General features: G+C 33.1%; 1 protein-coding gene and 1 pseudogene across 1 annotated transcript; both read right to left on the reverse strand.

Moving 5' to 3' along the window:
* Nucleotides 1–1,349: 1,349 nt before the first annotated feature.
* Nucleotides 1,350–8,828, reverse strand: LOC136203866 (probable polygalacturonase At3g15720; annotated as a pseudogene).
* Nucleotides 8,829–17,636: 8,808 nt separating this feature from the next.
* On the reverse strand, nt 17,637–18,999 carry LOC136203786 (F-box/kelch-repeat protein At3g23880-like). The gene has a single exon (XM_065995014.1). It carries the CDS (start codon nt 18,981–18,983, stop codon nt 17,703–17,705), a length of 1,281 nt encoding a protein of 426 aa, XP_065851086.1. The 5' UTR covers nt 18,984–18,999; the 3' UTR covers nt 17,637–17,702.
* Between the last annotated feature and the right edge of the window lie 1,760 nt (nt 19,000–20,759).

A 20,759-nucleotide genomic window follows, 5' to 3' on the forward strand; every position in this document is an offset into this window, starting at 1 on the left:
CACCAAATGGATGTCAAATAAGCATTCTTAAATGGAACTCTTGAAGAAGAAGTTTATGTCAATCAACCATTGGGTTATACTGTTAAAGGGCAAGAAGATAAGGTGTTGAAGTTAAAAAGGCTTTGTATGGCCTTAAGCAAGCTCCAAGGGCTTGGTATTCTTGCATCGATGACTATTTCTAGAAGAATGGCTTCACAAGATGTCCATATGAGCATGCTTTGTATATCAAGGAGAATGAGGATGGAAAAATAATGTATGTATGCTTGTATGTTGATGATTTAATTTTCACAGGATCTGATCAAAAGATGATTGAAGAATTTAAGAAGCTGATGACAAATAATTATGAGATGACGGATTTGGGGCTGATGTCATATTATTTGGGCATTGAAGTTAAGCAAAGTGATGAAGGTGTCTTTTTATCTCAGAAGTCATATGCAGAAGCTATTTTAAAAGAATTCAAGATGGATAAATGCAATTCAGCTTCTACGGCAGTGGATTGTCGAAATAAGTTGTCAAAGCATGATGATGAAGAAAAGGTGAATCCAACTTTGTTTAGAAGGTTGGTTGGAAGGTTGAGATTTTTGACATGTACAAGGCCAGATATCTTATATGGAGTTGGACTCATTAGTCGTTACATGAAGGTTCCAACTTTAACTCATATGGAGGCAGCAAAACGAATACTTCGATACATCAAAGGTACACTGGATTATGGTTTATTTTACTCTTTCCAGAACAATTTCAGATTGTATGGATTTAGTGATAGTGATTGGGGAGGAGATGTTGATGATAGAAAAAGCACAACTGGTTTTGTGTTTTTTATGGGAACTGCTGTTTTTGCTTGGAGTTCTAAAAAACAAGCAATTGTTACACTTTCAACATGTGAAGTAGAGTATGTTGCAGCAGCTTCTTGTGTTTGTCATGCAATATGGTTGAGACGGATGTTAAAAAGTTTGAAGTTTGCTCTAGATGGAGCAACTGATGTTTATGTTGATAATAAGTCAGCTATTGCGTTGGCTAAAAATCCGATCTTTCATGATAGAAGCAAACACATTGACACCAAGTATCACTTTATTAGAGAATGCATTGGAAGGAAAGAAATTCAACTCAAACATGTACCATCCAAAGATCAAGTTGCTGATATTTTTACTAAAGCTTTGAAGTTGGAAGATTTCAGCAGATTGAGAGCTGTTCTTGGTGTTACTAAGGGATAAAAAAATTATAAGTTTAAGGGGGTGTGTTGAAATAATGAACTTATAATTAATAGTCTTTAATTTGATTAAGTGGATTATCCAAGAGTCATTTCTATACATGTGTCTGTATCTGTATTTATAGAGAGTTAATGTGGTTTACTAAGAGTCATGTTTGTAATCTATAAATACCTATCAATACAAAGTAGTAAGGCAAGAGAATCAAAAGAGAATTTCTTCCAGCAATTATACTCTTCCTCTGTACCTCTGAAAGTTTATTTATTTGATCCAACAATATTAGGGTAGATATATTGAAGGGTGGGTTAAATGAAGATGAAAAATAGAAGAAGAATAAGATGAAGGAAGAATACTCAGATAAAGGTCCAGAAGAAAGGAAGAGTATTTTTCAAATATAGTTGGGATGTCCGGTTGGTCCCTTCTCTATTGCTAACTCAAAAAAAAAAAATTACACAAAAAAACTGTAAAAAAACTACCCGATTTTGGCAATTATGTCCCCCATTGCAATAGTATTGATCAATAAGTATAGGGTTTTGGGTATCTATTAATGTGATATGATTGTTTTTGCAAACCCTAATCCACCCTGAAAAAATATATAAAAGTATAAGAAAATTAGTAAAACATGATATTTAAATATATACTAACTTAATTATAAATATTTTGCTTGGTTATTAATAATCAATTAATTTTAAAATATATAGATACCTGCCATGTCTTGATTCTTGCCCCATTTTGAGTTCCATTGAAAGTATAATATTGAACTTGAACATCTTCTACAGTATCATTTCTTCCATCTTTTCCTAAACTTCCCACACTACAACATAATATACATTGAGAATTTAATTAGCGATTTTAAAAGTTAATCATCTAATTTCCTTTCAAAATAATAGGGTTAAATTTCCATAGGAACCTGATACCATGGCCCGGACCGCAATTCACATTGGTGATTGTAATATGGTATGATTGGCCATTGATAGCAACACAATCATCACCTATTCAATTTATAATAAAAGTTCTTTATATTTTTATGCATTAATTAATTAATTGAAAAAATAAATATCATGCAAAGATAATTTTAAAAAATATAATCACCTGTTCCGATGTTTGAGTCAGTAATATTAACATATTTCGACTGAGAGATGTCGATTCCGTCAGTATTTGGACTCTCTTTGGGTGCTTGTATTTGAAGATTGGAGATAGAAACACCGTTACAATCACTAATTGAGATATGATTCTTTGGGCTGTTAATGTGGGTGAGGCCACTTGGTTGAAGATTGTCACATTTGCTTAAATGCATAGCCTGTAATTAATTAAATAATATATTAATTAGAAATTAATTTTGTTATTTTATAAGGGTCATATTTATTTCTACCAAAAAAAAAATAAGGGTCAAATTTATCAATAATCATATATATCAACCGAGATTAATTATATTAATTATTGTACGCGATGGTCTAATATGGAAGGAATTATAGAAATTCTAGCTCATTATTTTTTTTAGATTCCTTGAGAATTTCTCATAGATATTTATTTTAAAAAGGATAAAATTGAACCAAAGTAAAATTAAACTAAGGTTTATGCCACTTTATAGATAAAATTAAGGCTTAATACATCATTTGCCCCCTAAACTTGTCCAAAATAGTTGATTGGCCCCTGAACTTTCAAAGTGTCTCGATAGCCCCCTGAATTTGCATAAAATGTTCAGTTAGCCCCCTGAACTTGATACAGATCGGGTTCGGGACGTGTTAGTTTTAATCGTAATCTAACAAAGAGGTTCTTCTCAAGCTAAACTTGAAGGAGTTAATCCCGGGTTTTATGGACTAAATCCAAAGGAATAGTGAAATCCTCATTGTTGAAGGTAAAAACCTTAACAAAGCTTCAATGAAGAAGATATAATATTTGATTGATAAAAGTTGTGTTCTTACAATGGAAATGATGAATTTATATCATCCAAGACCTAAAGATGAATTACAATAAAGGGTAAGTACTTATAACTAAATAGATAAACCCTAAAGGGGTAAGGTGGGGTAAGTGAAAACAAGTGGCAAACTAGTAAATAAGAGCTAAAGACAAACAATAATTATTAAGGGCAAAACAGTAAATATAGTGGGCAGGCTGGTGTCAGACTTGTCCCCCCACCCCTTGGTGAGCAAGTAATCCCTATTCTCCTTTGTGAGCAAGTAATCTCGAGCCCCTCCTTGAGGAGCAAGCAATCCCAGAAGTAGATCCACCGAGGTAGATACATCGAGTGGATCCGCCAACGTAGATACATCGATTAGATCCGCCCAAGTAGATACAAGGAGTAGATACGTCGAAGTACACCTGTTTCAGAAGATACTTGAGGGAGATACGTCGAAGGAGATCCCCCTCACATAGATGCTTGAAGGGGATATATTCAAAGTTGGTTCATTGAAGTAGATCCGCCCAGGGGATACTGGAAGTAGATACGTCGATGAGTAGATCCGCCCAAGTAGATGCCTGAGTGAGATACGTCGACGTAGGCCTGCTAAAAGGATACTTGAGGGAGATAGATTGAAGTAGACATAGGTGATCCACCCAAGTAGATGCCTGAGTGAGATACGTCGACGTAGGCCTGCTAAAAGGATACTTGAGGGAGATAGATTGAAGTAGACATAGGTGATCCGCCCAAGTAGGTGCTGGAAGGAGATCCGTCGAGGTAGATTCACTGAGGTAGATACTTCGAGGAGATCCATCGAATTAGATCTGTCAATAAGATCCATCGAAGAGATCCGTCGATGAGATCCGTCGTTGAGATCCATCGGTGAGATCCATCGAAGGGATCCATCAAAAGAGGCCCGCCGAAGAGATCCATCAAAGAAGATCCGCCGAAGAGATCCATCAAAGGAGATCCATGAAAGGAGATCCATCTAAGAGATTTGCCCAGATAGATACACTCAAAAGAAAAAAAGATATACTAGAACTTTAGTGTGTCTTCCTCCTCTTCTGAATCACTTCCCCACATACCTGATGAAATTTGTTACCTTGCTACTTCCCTAACCTGGACTTGAAATTTGTCGAAAAGATGTCCGCATCAGAACTTGTATAAAATGTAATCAATTAATCACTTGGTTGTAAAAAAGTAAGTTAAATGCAGAAGATATGTTGCACGCATCTTAAAAAAGTAAAACGACCAAGATCGGGGTATGCGATTATAATATTAGAGAAGAAAATGTTTTATAGTTGAATAAGTAAGAAATTCTTTTTTAACATGTTTTAATCTATTTTATGATGTATGTAATGACATTTTAAGGCACGTGTAACATAATTTCCGCATTTGACTTACTTTTTTACAACCGAATGATTAATTGATTACATTTTATGCAAGTTTAGGGGCTAACTGAATATTTTATGCAAGTTCAGGGGGCTATTGAGACACTTTGAAAGTTCAGGGGGCCAATCAACTATTTTGGACAAGTTCAGATGACAAATGATGTATTAAGCCTAAAATTAAAATTAATCTTCTCTCCTAACTTTTTCTTTATATAAAAGAAATAGCGACGTCTCACCGTTGGTGCTCCGTCGTAATTTGCATAACTCCCCTGAAATATAAAAAAGGAAATCAATAACAGATATCAGAACTCAAGTAACAAAAGTAAAGGAAATAGAATTTAGCAGGTAAAAGGAGAATATGATAATTGAATTAGAAGAAGAAGAAATAAATATATAAAAGATTAGGAAATTTACAAAATTGTGGAGTTTTTGATTGGTCCACCAAACAGAACCTTGGCCGTCGATGGTTCCAGATCCGACGACGGAGAGATTAGCAACATCTGAGAAAGACAACCAGCCATCCAATGGACATTCTTTCCAATCATCTCTACTTGCGGGTGCAACTATTTTCCCCAATACCTGTCCACACCCAATACAACTAATTAACTACCATAAATTAATTGTTCAATATACATGTATTTTAAAAAATATATATATATATCATATAAAAAAGGAATCAAGATGCATTTAATATTTTGTAAAAAAAAAAGAAACATATAATTTTGATAATTTATTGTAGAAACAGCATGAGAATATGATGCGAACTCTATATGGTTGCATTTTAAGGAGTTGTTTGAGAAATAGACGAGGAACGAGTGATATGAGATATCAAAGCTCCTCTTTAGTTGGGAACAGTAAAATGACCACCCCTCACTATAAGAAACATATTTTTTTGTAGGGAAAATTTTCCTCATTAAAAATCAGTATTCGCCACTAAAGGCTTTAGTGGCGGGAATAAAATTTTCCACAAGTTCTCAATTCGCCACAAATGTGCATATTTTGTTGCAAAATATTTTTCGTGGTGTTTCACACTTTGGTGTACAACCTTTATTTCCTCACACTAAAATGTACACCTCACATTGTGTTATACATGTAAAAATGACAGGTCAACAGGCTTCTTAGTATTTTTTGCAATTACTAAAAGTTGGCCACTATGGTAAGATATTTTCAATGACCTGAACAATAATTGTCCGAAAATTTCACCGGCTGCAATAGAAATGTTTTTCCCTGTGGTATCTCAAGGCTAGGGGTGCCCTCTTTAATTTGGCACAAAGCCTTCCAAGCTTGTTGAAATGCCTACAAACATGCAATTTAATTCACATCATCAATGGCGAAGTCATGACACAATTTTTTTATTTTTCAAGTGTTAAAAGAAATTGAAAACTGAGTTATGGAACTGGACCGAGACTATTAAAATGGTGATGCATCAGCATTTTGAGCTTGACATGGCAGCATCAGAGGGGTCCCGAACCAGTTCGGTCCGAGACCCCTATAGATCCATTCATAACAAACACTTCATTTTATACTTACATTGGAATCATCAGTTTGGCCATCTCCAACAGCTCCAAAATCAACAACATTAAGACCTTCAACCACTAATAAAATAGTGCAAAAGTACAATATTCTGAGAAATACTTCCTGCACCATTAGCAAATTTCATAATTAATAATTATAAATTTGATATTTTCACTAATTAACTTCAATTATTCTCACCATTTTAAAGGACCAGAAAATTAAGAAAGAACAAAAACTATATATTATACTATGATATTATCTTAATCTTTGCTTTGATCAATATTATCAATAGATTATATATATATATATATATATATATATATATATATATATATATATATATATATATTCTCACCATTTTAAAGGACCAGAAAATTAAGAAAGAACAAAAACTATATATTATACTATGATATTATCTTAATCTTTGCTTTGATCAATATTATCAATAGATTATATATATATATATATATATATGTACATGTGATCATAGAGGAAATTGCATTTCAAGGAAAGAAATCACATCTATTTTTAAAATCTGGCAAGTGAAATCAAACTGGATTATGGACAACTGAGGTTAAAATTAATTAATTTTTTTAATGTCAAATCTGGTAACCAAATATGATTTACTAGTTAATATGATTTTGTGAAATTAATTCATTTCTGTTAATTACTAGTCAATATGATTTTAAGTTACAATTTGGAAACTCTGATTAATAATTGGGGAAATCTGTTGGTGTTGGGCTTGTCCCATGAGGTTCTGAATTTTAAAAAAAAAATTACATATATTTTGGTATAATATATTAATTTTGTTTCTGTTTAACAATTTTTTTTTACTCAAACCAAACTCCTAACTGAACTTAAAATATCAAAAAATATTGATAAAAACCGAATAGAATTAAAATAACCGACCAAATTAAATTTTATTTCAATCCAATTGACGGATTCAACATACGTTATTAGGAATCTAATTGCCGATTTTAAAAAGTGAAGGACGTAAGTGACTTTAAAAGTATAGATGGAGGACCTAATTGATTATTTTAGAAGTTTTAAGGAACTAATTGACTTTTAAGGTATAAGTTATGGATCCAATTAGACTTTAAACCTATAGTTTATGGGCAGTGGGTAAGTACATTTTTATTCTTTTTAGGCAGTTACTAGACGAGGTAATATAAATCAATAGATTTTTGTGTGGATTGGGCCTATGGGCTTTTTGAGCCTGTTTAAGATGGTCACGTTAACAAATCAAAAACCAAAATATAAGGAGATTTACATACAGATTAACTTTTAAAAAACTATCTACAACTATTTCAAGTCATAATTTTGAATTATGTCAAACTAATAAAATTATTATTTTAATCTATTTTAAGAATTAAAGTTTATTAATTGGGGACTATGATATATTGTCCAGGGATTAGAATTTATGAATTGGAGCTTAGAATTTTTAAATTAGAGTGTAAAAGCGTACTTTATTTGTTATATATAGAAAATAATGGCATATTCAGAATTAAATTTAATAATCTGCTTTAGTTGTAATTTTATAGTTAATTATGATATTCAGGTAGAAAACCCAAATATATATATATATATATATATATATATATATATATATATATATATATATATATATATATAGTTGCTGTTGGGATTATAAAATAGAATTTCTAAATTTCTTTCTATTGTTCTTCATTCAAAATATGTAATTTTCCTATAAAGCTAGTGTCCATTTATGGGGGCTTGATACAGATTAAAGACGAATGTGATGATTTTGAATGTAAATCAACAAAGAGTTTCTTCACTAGCTAAACTAGTAGGAGTTAATCTCAAAATATAGGTATGATAAGCTTACTTTCAAAGAGAAATATTGTTTGATTAATAAAAAGTTGAGCATCCCTAGAAACTAGTGGGATTTAAATATACTTTCCATTATGGGCGTGAGCCCCTACTAGGGTTACAGTAAAAGAGAGATCAAAAGGGTAAGATGGGTAAGTGGCATGATAGTAAATATGACTGAGTGGTAGAGACAATAATTAGGATAATGTCTGCTGGTGTAAGGCTTGTCTCCTTCGTAAGGACGTAATGCTAAAACTCCTTAGAGAGAAAGTAACCCTAATGGATACGCCTACCATTGATTAGCCTACCATGGATTCACCTATGTAAGCTTACGCCAAAGGTTCATTTTCCCATTAGGTACTTTGATTCGACCCATGATTCTTCGAGCACTAATGGGAGCATCTGCTAGGTTTGAGTTGTATAAAGGACCTAGATAGGATGTCCTTATCATTCCCCCTTTCTTTTAAAGTGTTCGATCCCGATTCGCCAATAGTAATTTCAAGGGACCTATCTGGCTTCCACGGACTGAGATCACGTATATTGAAGGTTCGTGACATCTTGGCTAGCCAATTTTGTAGGGCCACATGATAAGCATTGGCATTGATCCTCTTACTCACTTTACATGGACCGTACCTTCTTGATCAAAGTTTGGTGCCCGGGGCGCTGACTAGTCTTTCTTTGCTTAGGGAAACAATCACTTCATCTCCTACTACGAACTGAAGGTCTATTCGGTGTTCACCCACTTTGGCCTTTTAGTTATGGTTTCAATCCTCAAGAGTCTCATTTACCTCTTAATACATCTGCATATCCTCATTCGTCAACTGTTGGGTGATCACATTCCCTTTATTCCCCTTTTAGAAAGTTTGCCACATGCAGAGTGTAATTAGGGACCTTCGTATATACCACTTCAAATGGTGGCTTCCCAGTTCCCGAATGTATCGACCCATTATAAGCGAACTCTGCCTGAGCCAGAACCAAGTCCCACATCCTGGGCTTGTCCTTACACTAGCTTCTGTAAGTTCCCTAGCTTCTATGTAAGCTTACTATCTTGAAGAACATTTTGGTGGTGGATGGGGCATCATTCGTCTTTTGGCAAGGGATAAAATGGGCATCTTGGAAAACCTGTCAACCACAACAAAAATGGAATCCATACGTGCCCCTCTAGGTTATGGGTAATTCGACGATAAAATCCATGGAGAAGTCTTTTCATACATTCTTTGGCACATGTAGTGGTAAATGTAGGCCGGTGTTGGTCGTGTGTTCCTTGGCGGTTTGACAAATGTAACATCGCTCCACCAAATAGGCGACACCCCTTCTCTGTTTTTTTTCTTCTAAATTACAGGAGGATTTTTTTTCTTTCTAAAAACAACACATATGAGGGGACTGTTTAAAGCGATATAAGAATTTTTGTAATTTACAAACGGCTTGAGGCCGAGCAGGATCAATAAAACGAGGAGGTTGAACCATATAAACAACCCCATGTAAATCGACATGCAAAAATGCATTCATGTTGAAATACAAACTAGTTAATTGCAAAAGTCAGAGCAAATACAAGATGTAAAGTAGTGAGTTTGACCACTGGATTGAATGTATTGTTGAATGAGTTTGACCGTATAAATTTGGTTTTCTCTTTCTTTATACGTAGCAATTTCTACTTCCTCTTTAAAATTTCTTTTTATTTGACAACAAAACTGATCAAAATTCTAGAGTGTATGTTGAATTGGTATTAAGCAATACGAGCTCGTGTCTTATTTGAGTGAGCTGTTTTATCCTGAAAGCGGCCTGATTATACGACTTCTTACACTATCAGAAGGTAGTTCCACAAACGTATGAAAGAGAGCGAGCTCGTCACTAACTCATCCCAAATTTGTATTTTTTTTTGTTTGTGCAACACCAAGTGCATTTCCACTACAAAAAAATGGCTTTTAATAATGGGAGAAATAGTTATTAAAAATCCATACCTTAATAAAAACTTTTAATAAGTGGAAAAACAACTTATGGTCCTCTTATTAAACCTTGCTAATTGTTTTTCTTTAATAACTTGCAATAATGAGAAATCTACCATTATTAAAAAGTATTTATAATAATTAAATATTCACTTATTAAAACTAATTATAATAACAAAAAAAAACCCTTATTAAACCATATTGAAACTAATAAAAAAAATTCAGTTATTAAAACCTATTTATAATTGATAAAAAATTCCTCTTAGCCCCTGGTTCACCTCTCCCCGGTTAAAGAGGTCCAGTTAGTTGGTTGGAGGAAGTCCAGGGAAGGGGTTGTCAAGTTGAATACGGATGGCTCCTGCCTTAGTAATGGCAGAATTGCTGCTGGTGGAGTTCTTCGGGATGCTGGTGGCGCCTGGCTGGCTGGGTTTACCCATAACTTAGGTACGGGCTCCTCCTTTACTGCAGAGCTCTGGGGGATCTTGTCTGGCATTAAACTCGCCATTCGCATGGGTGTTAAAAGACTTTCGGTGGAGTCTGACAATTTGGAGGCTATCAACAGGATTTCGGATGGACAGGCTGTTTGTCTTAAGAGTCAGAATCTCATTAAAGCCATCTTGAGGCTTCGTCCTGCCTTCGATTCTCTTACCTTCTCCCATATTTATAGGGAGCAAAACCACGTGGCGGATCGCTTGGCAGCTGCTGGGCATGGGGGATGTTAGGTGTTTCTACCCTTTCCGTTCCTCCTTCTTTTCTGTTACCTTCTCTTCTTGAGGATAGGATTGGGTCAGTCTTCCTAGACTGATCCCGGGTTAGGTTTTTGTTTGTTTGTTTTTTTTTCTTCCCTTCTTACCAAAAAAAAAAAAAGATAAAAATTCCTCTTAATAAAAATAATTACAATGACAAAAAAATCTCATTATTAAAATATTGACATTACATCCATTTGAGTTCCTAAACTAAAGCTTCAAAGTCAATTAGGATCTCAAACTATCAAAATCATCAATTAGATCCTTAAACTAAGTAAAAATCAACAATTAAGTCCCTAACATATCTTAAAATCGGAATCTCGGACTATTTGATAGAGACTGTAATAATCTTTGTATTGGTTCAAAATGAGTTTGGGGAAGAATATCTGAACCTGCTTAACCGAATTATTATCCATGAGTCCTCAATTGAATATTTTTTGTTTAGAATTTGGACTCGATTAATGATTTTTACCTTGTTCATGGATCTGATTGATGATTTTGATAGTTTAGACTCCTAATTGAGTTTGAGGATCTAAATGGATGTTATACCTAAAATATTTATAATAACTAATTTTTTTGTTATATAATAATGAAAAAATACTCAAGTTAAATCACTATTTTCTTACAATTAAATCATCACAACATAAATTAACCACAAAAAAACTACCATATAATAAAGATTGAAAACAAACCATACAATATTACAATATATATATACTTTTAATATGTTCTAAAAATTGTTTGTAGAGTTAGTTTTATCAAGAGATAGAAACAAATTTCCTATTTACTTAACAAAATATATCCAAAAAGCTGTTTGGATTCTAATCTATATACTGAACCCAAAAGATAGAGACAAATTTCCTATTCACCTTAAACTAGCATCAGCATGCCATTTACTCCATAACACTGACCCTATGAATCCATTAAAAAAAAATGAACGAAGCTAGTACCATGAGGCCCAAAGCTGCCTTAACTTCTCACTGCAAACCAGAACATATACCACCATAAGTTTCTCTTTCTCTGTCTCTCTACTGAAACAAAACCACATATCCTTACATTCACAGTCAGAGCATCAACAGAAAAAGTGAGAACTAATACATACCCTTAATTCGATTTTGTTAATAGTATTTGACTCTTCTTCAATTCACTGATAATTTCACTTCTCTGCAATAGAAAATAACGAGTCAAACACTAATTGAAGTAAAATTTGGGCGAAAACCCAAACATTGACACTGTTTCAAAAAGTATCTGGACAAAACCCAAAGAGTGTGAGAAGGAGGCAGATCACAGCAAGGGATTGAGCAGAATGAAGTGCAAAGCATGGGATTGGAAATGACAGAATGGAGGAGGCATATTTTTCACGTGTAACACTTTGAACGGTTTTGGGCCTTTTGACCCATGCATTTGCTGAATTGGTTATAATTTCCATAAGTAACAGCCAAGCTATTACTTTAATTCTTTACTGCTGAGTTCTGTTTTATCTCTTATTCTGGTGAGGCTTGTAACAGCCAAGCTATTACTATTTACCACTTGGTATGCCTTAGTTTTCCACCAAGCTTTGATCAATCAACAAGTTTTATTATGTAAATTAAATAAGCCTAATCTATAATCTTCATCCTATGTAGCTCTCATTTTTACTTAGTTGTTCATGTTCAACTCCCACTTTCGGAATGGGGATTTTCAATTCCTACAAGTTTAGCTCGTGAATCTTGAGAGTTTCACAGCTCCTTGAAGTTTTGCTTGAGAATGTTTTTGATAGTTTGTAATTAAAAACTATGGCCGCAAATCCAATCCGTATCAAAAAATACGTTGGTTATTTTTCGCATCCATTTTTATGTATTTTTTTACTGTTTATTTGACTCAGTGACGTGGTCATCTTATTAGGTTTGTTAGGAATAGGTGATGCATGGAAAAGGCGCATAGGTACATTCTTTAGTAGGTACATTCTTTAGATTAGCTTGATGCCTTTCAGCTTGTTTAAGATAGAATAGCACTTGACATATCTATCTTTAGTATTTAGGTATTTTTCTCTAATAGGCACTTGTATGTCCAATTTCATTGCCAGTTATATATGTTCTTTATTCTCAATTTTTTCCATTAAAATAATCTTTGAATCTTATGAAGCTTTATAGAACATGTATAGTTTCAGGCCACAGACAAATGAGACAGCTCAAATATATATAATTTCTTATTAATAATTCTTGAATTCTGTTTTTGTCTTCCTCATGCCCTCTCTTAAACCAATTTGCAATTCTTGTCTTAACTCAGGCCTTGTTATGAAACTTGAAAAATCTAAATTGTCATGCATGTGTTCTTTATGCTTGCAAAACCCAAAATGATGAAATTGTTGACCTTATTGATATGTTATAATACGCGCAAACTAATTATTTATATATTTTTTAGTTTCTTCTTATTTGTGTATTATTGATTCATAAATATGTTTATAGATTTCAATGAAATTTGATGTGAATTTTAATATTTTAATCATTAATAATTATGCATTTATGTTTTAGTTATTGTTTTACTACAAAGGAACACTCTTGGATCCAAATTTAATGTTCTGTTTTCGTGCAACATATTAATTTCAAAATAATAACATTATTCAGTTTATGGAAGGATTGGAAATATTTTTGAAGCTCAGTTGGCTACATTTTATGGGCTACCAAGTAGTCTGTACATTACCATAATTCGCTATATCGCAACGTTTGGAACTAAATTGTAAAAATAGCCATTAATCAGGTACCATCCAGCGAGTTACTTAGTGAATAAATTCAACCATTAACAAAGGCAATTCAGTTTACTACCTTTAGGGACATAATTTCGACAGAATTCCGATCCCCAACATCTATGATTTTCTTGTACTGTAATCAAAAGCATACCGAATTTGTTTTTATAATAATCAAATGGGGATAAACATTTATTAGGTGTTATAAAACTAAACTACTTTTAGGAATGAAAATAATAAGAGAAAATTGAATCCGTTGAGGAACGAAGGAATCAAAAAGTTGGTTAAACTTAAATAGTGCCTCAACTTATTAAACTTAACTAATTAACTCTTAAGTTATTATATTGTCATAATTGATATCTAAAACTAATTACAAACTGAATTAATAGTCTTTTAAACTTAATCACAATCCTATAATCCAATACTAATAATGACCAAAAACTAGGCTGATCATTTCAACCAATTTCATATGAAAAGAAGAAAGGGAAAAAAAGAAATGAATCATGAGTTAAATATAATTGAACAACATAGTCTTTTTTGTTGACTTTTATCTTGGATCGTTGATTTAGTTTACATCCCCCCCGCAAGCTGAGAATTATGCACGTCTAAAATTCCAAGTCGATGAAGAAAGGAATGAAAAGCAGGGCGATGGAGAGGTTTGGTAAAACAATCCGCCAATTGATCAGCAGACGGTACAGGCAAGAGGTGAATCTATTTTAAAAGACAAGGTACAACAGGTATAGTCGAGGTAGATTTTCCATTAACATGGTTACAAAAGGCATGAATCTGCTTTCCCGGGTTGGATGAGCTTATGTTAATATGATCCATCATTATATTACCACAACCTATTTTATCACAATCTAATGTAATTGCTTGCTTGCTTGCTGATGTTCCTTTAACTCCACTATATATTATTCCATTCACTTTTACTGCTACACCCTGCATTAAATAAAAAAGAAATATTTATATGTATATTAATAAATTAAATCAATTTTAACATAGTTTTATTATACCTTTTCTGCACATTTGTGTCCGTTGCAGTAATGTTGATCTATTATGATAGGGTTTTTAGAGTTATGAAGTATGATATCCCTGAATGAAATCTGATTAGCATGCCCTGATCCTCCCTAGATGGACCAAATAACTAAATAAAATATTATGTTAAATTTAAGTTATTAATTATTTATTGTGAATTATTGATTATGAATTATTGTTATACTTACCGGCCATGTTTTGATTCTTACACCATTTTGAGTATTAAGGAATGTACAATTACGAACATGAACCTGGTCCACGATGTCCTTCACTCCGCTATCTCCTAAGCTCCCTACACTATATATTCGTAAGCAGCAAATCATTTTTATTATTCTCATTTTCCTTTGTATTTTGTTTTGTGAATCATATCAAATTGTTGCCTAGGCTTACAGATTTGTTCTGGTTTTGTTCTCATTTTCCTTGTGTTCTAGATTATCAATTTCCTATCTTATCGTTTTCCTTGTAAGAGGCATGAGCTCATAAATGAGGAAAAGTTGTTTTTTGTTTCATGGCACCAACCAATTAGTTTCACAATATTTCTGTACCTTAATTGGCTATTGAGTTTTGCTTCATATGCATAGTCCTTTACTCTTTCACTCAACATGATGGTTCAGGTCCACTTTCAAAACTCAATTTTATTTTTCCATGATGGTTTTTGAACAAATTGGGGACCGTTTTGCCGATTTTAAGAGAATGAGGAGCTAATTGATTTTGGTTTTATAGTTTGAGGGTTGAAATGGGCTTTATGCCATTTTCAAAACTCAATTTTATTTTTCCATCACTTATTTACTTTTCAAAGCTCAAGTCCACTTTTCCTCCACAATTTCAATACCAAACTTTGTCTTTTATGTTTGTTGCACTCTTCTAGTTATGAACATTTTTTATTTTTTGTCCTTTGAACATTAAAAATCCCCTGATTGTAAGTCAAACCGCACTCTTTTACTTTTCCATTGAGCTTTACATTTTCTACAAAAACTTTACCGTAATCAGTTGCTTCTTCAGTTCACATAAAATTTACGAAACACATTTTATGATTTTGATCTAAAAGTCGCTAGCATGCTCGTGAATTTCCTTTGTGTGCTAGAAATGCATAAATATTTTTTTAGCAGGCTCGGTGGGAACCACGACAAGGCACCTAAACGTTTTTAAAGACAGAAATCCTTAATGCATCCAAAATGAAAAAATGCACCTATAGTCCGGGGCAAGTAGTTGACATCATTGACCAACTCGAAAGAGGTAAGCAAAGTTCACATTCAAAGGCACCTCTAGAAGATGCTCCCCAAAGAGCATCATTTAACCGCCGCTAAAGTGCAAAAATTCCATCAGTAAAAATCAGTTTTTTTAGTGATAATATTTACGATCAACTAAAAAGTAATGATGTTTTTGCTTCCAAAGTCAGTAATTCGTAGCATTGATAATAAATGTAGGAATTTTCTTTGGAAAGGAAAAAGTGATAATCATGTTGGGGCTTTATTGGCGTGGGCTGATGTATGTTCTCCGAAAAATTGTGGGGGCATGGGAATTAGTGATTTGAATGTTTGGAATTACTCTGTAGTTGGGAAGCTCATTTGGGAGTTGTTGTCTCAAAAAAGTTCTCTTTGGGCAGTCTGGATTCATGCTAATAAATTGAAGAAACTTAGTTTTTGGGGAATTGTTAGGCCATTTGATGCAAGTTGGAGTTGGACAGGTATGCACAAAATAAACCATATGTTTAAGCCTTTCTTTTCTTATAAATTGGGGGATGGGAAGAGTTGTAATTTTTGGGATGATCCTTGGATTAATGATAAGAGCTTAAGGGAGCTTTTTCCTAGATTGGATATTTCTGATACTGATGTTGCTAGAGATATGAAAGTTGTTGATCTTGTTGGGAGGCAAGGGTGGCGTCTACCAGACCCAAGTGATGAACTAACTAAGCAAGCTTGGCATGTGGTGAAACAAATACAAATTTATAATAAGGGACAGTTTAATGTGGTTACTGCATATAAGGCTTTAATGCCAACTCAAGTTATTGTGGGTTGGTGGAAGGTTGTTTGGGGACATCAATTTATCCCAAGACACATTTTCATCTTATGGCTTGCGTTAAAAAATCGGTTGAGTATTAAAAGTCGGATTGCTGCCTGGGCAAACTTGACAAATCAATTGTGTTGTTTATGTGGTCAGGAGGAGGGGAGGAGACAGTGCCCCATCTATTTTTTTATTGTTCCGTTAGTGGGGGTGTCTGGATTGAGATTAGTGGTAAGTGTGATGTACCAAATAATCTACCATGGAGAAGGCATATAAGTTGGTTGTCAACGAATGCTGCTGGAAAATCTCTTAAATCTTTTATTAGAAGAGTTGCTTTTGCAGCAACTGTGTATTGGGTGTGGTTGACTAGGAATAGAATTGCTTTTGATAATGATCTTTTTTGTAAGGATCAAATTGTTAGGCAAGTGTCTTTAAATGTAAAAATGAGATTATGTAAATCTCAATCTTCCAGCTTGCTGTGGAACAATTGGACCTAGATGTATGTGTTTTCCTTTGATCATTGTATAAGTTTTTTGACCGCTTAAGGAATCAAATCATAATATAATAGACAGCATATGCATAACAACAATATAACAAGAATGAAACAATGAGCATGCTTGAAAAGGAAGCACTTCACAATTTAATTACTAATTTTAATCTGATAGGAAATGCAATATAGTTTAGACAAAATCTCATAATGGAATAGGAGATATTGAAAATTCTGTTTGTTAATTGTATATGATAAACAGTAATTCCCAATGGAATGCAGCAATAATACCATCTTTTGATGATAAACATTCCTGCAACAATAATACCATCTTTTGATGAATCATGGTAAAACTCATGAACTGGTAATATCATGGTAAAACTCAAACCCTTTGGAACTAGAAAAGCAAATTGCAGTCATCATTAGTACAAATGACTCACCAAAACTTCAACAAGCTCCACAAATTTCTTGCACAGGACATGCAACCGACCCATTCTGAAATTTATAAGGAATGTATGCTTTGAAATGGTATTTTCAACTTCTTTAATGATGGTAGCATTGCAAATGTAAATTCTTGTAACTTGATCACAGAAAGTGTGATTCATTCTTGCATTTTAACAGTAAATCTCAACTCAATTTACTGCATTTTTTAGGGAAAGTTAAAACAACAACAACAACAACAAAACAATGAGCATTTGAAAAGAAAACAATTCATTGAATTACTAATTTTAATCAGATGGGAAATCCAATATTATAGTTTAGACATTAAGCAAGATCTCAAAATGGAGGACAATACATCCTTCTGAACTACACAAGAATCTGACGTAAAGTACTAAAACCAAACATGTGATTACCTTGCTTACAAGCAAAAGGGTGGCCATTGAATCAATATGCTCCAACTAATAAGAAGTCTTTTTTCTAGTGACATAATTGTCCTATTTCTGAACATAAACCATATGCTAGAGCACATTTGGACCGCCTCAACTCCTCCTCATCCTCCACAAGGGGTGTAACATCAACATCAACATCAACATCAACAACAGGAGCATCAAAATTGTTTTGTTTATCAAGTAGAACAAGGCTAGGCACATATTTATACACACGACTAAATATGCATGCACTATGCTCTTCCACATTCATCAAATTCTTAATCTCTTCGTTGTTAATGTTGCGTGAAATGATGCATTCACTTTCTCGAACTGGTCCAGCTCCTGATATTGGATTCAATAGAATCAACACTTCATCCTTATTTCTGAACCCCAACACTGGTGAATAGTAGAATTCCAATTTTAGCGTTGCTAACTTGATCCATGATTCCACTAAACCATACTCTTTCATCACCCATACATGAGCTGCATACTCAGCCGGTTCAATAGCCGCAATTGATGAATCCCCAAATTCCATGATTCTCCTTGCATTTATTAAACCTGGCTGATGAGGCTGGAAATATGCCAAACATTCCGGTAATGAAATCTGATGAAAAGTCTCAGTCTTGACATCAAACACCATAATGAAATCACAATGGAAGTTCCATTGGCCTAGGTGATGAACGGCAAGCCAATGAAACCGGCCATTCACAAAAACTGCTGACTGGGTGCGATAAGAGGAGGAGGAGGAGTTGAGGAGAGGAGGAGTGATAAGCCTCCTCCAAGAATTGGAATTAAGCGAGTAGATAAAACACCTGCTCCCCACAATAAACAAGATTTTGTAATCCTGCGTGCTTTCATCGAACCCTAAGCCCATAACAGTGGAAAGGGTGTAAATTGTGGTGGTGAAAGGTGGATGAGGAACGGACAGAAAACGTCCAATTGAAGGGTTAAAGAGGATGAAGTCAAGAACGGGATTAACACCAGAGAGACAGATTAAACCGTTGACAGATCCGACCATATGTTGCCAGATACAACCATCAGGAAGAAGACGGAGTAACATGGGGCGTAAGTAGTCTTGTTCGTTATTGTCAAAAAGCAATGCGCAACTTCCAGAAGTTTTATCATAATAGTCCCGTTGATGCAGAAATAATTGGGTATTTTGGGTTTTGAGATTGAGATTGAGATTGCGAAGGTAGTTTGAAATAAAAATTGGAGTTGTGATGAGAGAAAACCATGATTTACAGACGCACCTGCACTGGATAATAGACTTCACCGGCAGCCTGGACAATATCTTCTCCGTCAACACTTCATCTGGTAAACAATCCCACATCCTCTCCTCAACTCAATTCTGCCGCCGAAGTTAATCAGAAACAGATGGAAAAACGTATGTATGTAGAGTATTTATACCAGCAACGGAGGGTTTAGTATTTGATAGGTATATAGGGATAGGCAGGTGGGTTTAGATGGACTAGATGACCACGTAACCATGTAATTTTATTAATTTATAGAGATATTAATTTATTTATTATAAATTTAGTGAACTCGTCTAAGACGGGACCAGAAGAAATTATTATTTTAAAAAAATTAATTTATCGAATATTAATTTATGAAGGTTTTATTTTTAGTTAAGAGGATAAGAAGATAGGATAAAATAAGGATGTTCAAAAACCGAGCCGGCCCGAAATAACCAACTGAACCGACTAAAATTTCTAACTTGGTTCGGTTTTTCGGTTTATTAGGTTCGGTTTCAGTCTTGGATATTGAAAATTTTCAATCACTTCGGTCAGTTCGATATTTGAATTTTATAAACTGAGTAAACTGAACGGACCGAAGTAATTTCATGAGTTATTATTATTTATTAATTGTCTTATCTCATTATTGATTAGGTTTCAAAGTCTTTCATTTTTTTTATCTAATTTAATGAAAAACGATTCAACTTCTGTAAGAACAGAAGTTATCAAATTCTTTAAGATTTCTGAATCACCAAACCTTCAGTTCATCATACCAATTGGGGATTACAAATCAGTAGCAGGGCCGGTCCTAATAATTCACGGGCCCTAAGTGGAATAATAAATAAAGGCCCCTTTAATAAAAATATTTTACGTAAAAAAATTAAAATATATTTCAATATATGATAAATAAAAAAAAGTATTTTATTATACGGTATGTATTATTATGTTCACTAAATACCATTGTTTATCCAAAATAAAAAAAAAATGGTTCACAATTTCTTTAAATTATGGATTAAACCCATATTTAACCCATTTAGTATCCAAAAATTTATCATTTGGTTAATGTGGTATTATGGGACATTTAACTCATTTTGGATAAAAAAAAAGCTAACCGATTTGTTAAACTTTTTTGCCAATGATTTTATAATTTTATTTTTCTATAAAGACTTAATACGTGGATAAATAAATAAAAAAAATTAATTGCTTATTTATCTACATTTTAAATCTATATGGTAAAAAGTTAAATCAATTGTTGTGTGTATATATCGCGTGTCAAAAATTGTGTCATGTGGCAAAAAAAAATTTAACAAATCAATTAATTTTTCATCCAAAGTGGGTTAAATGTCACTTATGGGAAATACTTCAACAGGAAAATATTACCAAATGATATGACAAAATTTTGGATATCACAAAGGCCAAATATAAGAGTTATTTTTAAATTAACCCTCAATCTATATTAAAAAAAATCAATTGAGCCTCTTTTGAATTTAAAATATTAATTATTTAGACCTTTTAAAACTTAAATAATTATTAGAGATTTTTACATGAATATCACAATCAGTTACAAAATTACAATTAAATCATATCATTAAAATTACTTTTCAATATGTCGTTTTTTATAAATTCTAAATTTTAGTGAATATATTCTAGATTCTTAATTTATAAATCTTGATCCTTAAAATATATTAAAAACAATAATTTTATTTGTTTGATATAATTTAAAGTATCATTTGACATAATTGTAAATAAGTTTTTTAAAAGCATATTTCTTAAATTCTTAACTTTTAATATTTGTATAATTTTTTTTGAAAAAAAAAGAATTTTATTTATGTGGCCAAGCTAATACATCTCATTGTGAAAACATATAAATGAAA

Source organism: Euphorbia lathyris, chromosome 8 (assembly GCF_963576675.1).
Source record: "Euphorbia lathyris chromosome 8, ddEupLath1.1, whole genome shotgun sequence".
Lineage (NCBI taxonomy): Eukaryota > Viridiplantae > Streptophyta > Magnoliopsida > Malpighiales > Euphorbiaceae > Euphorbia > Euphorbia lathyris.

Bases quoted from the DNA above. Each gene is read 5' to 3' on its own strand.
- LOC136203786 (XM_065995014.1), bottom strand. From the start codon at position 18,983: ATGTGGGATTGTTTACCAGATGAAGTGTTGACGGAGAAGATATTGTCC.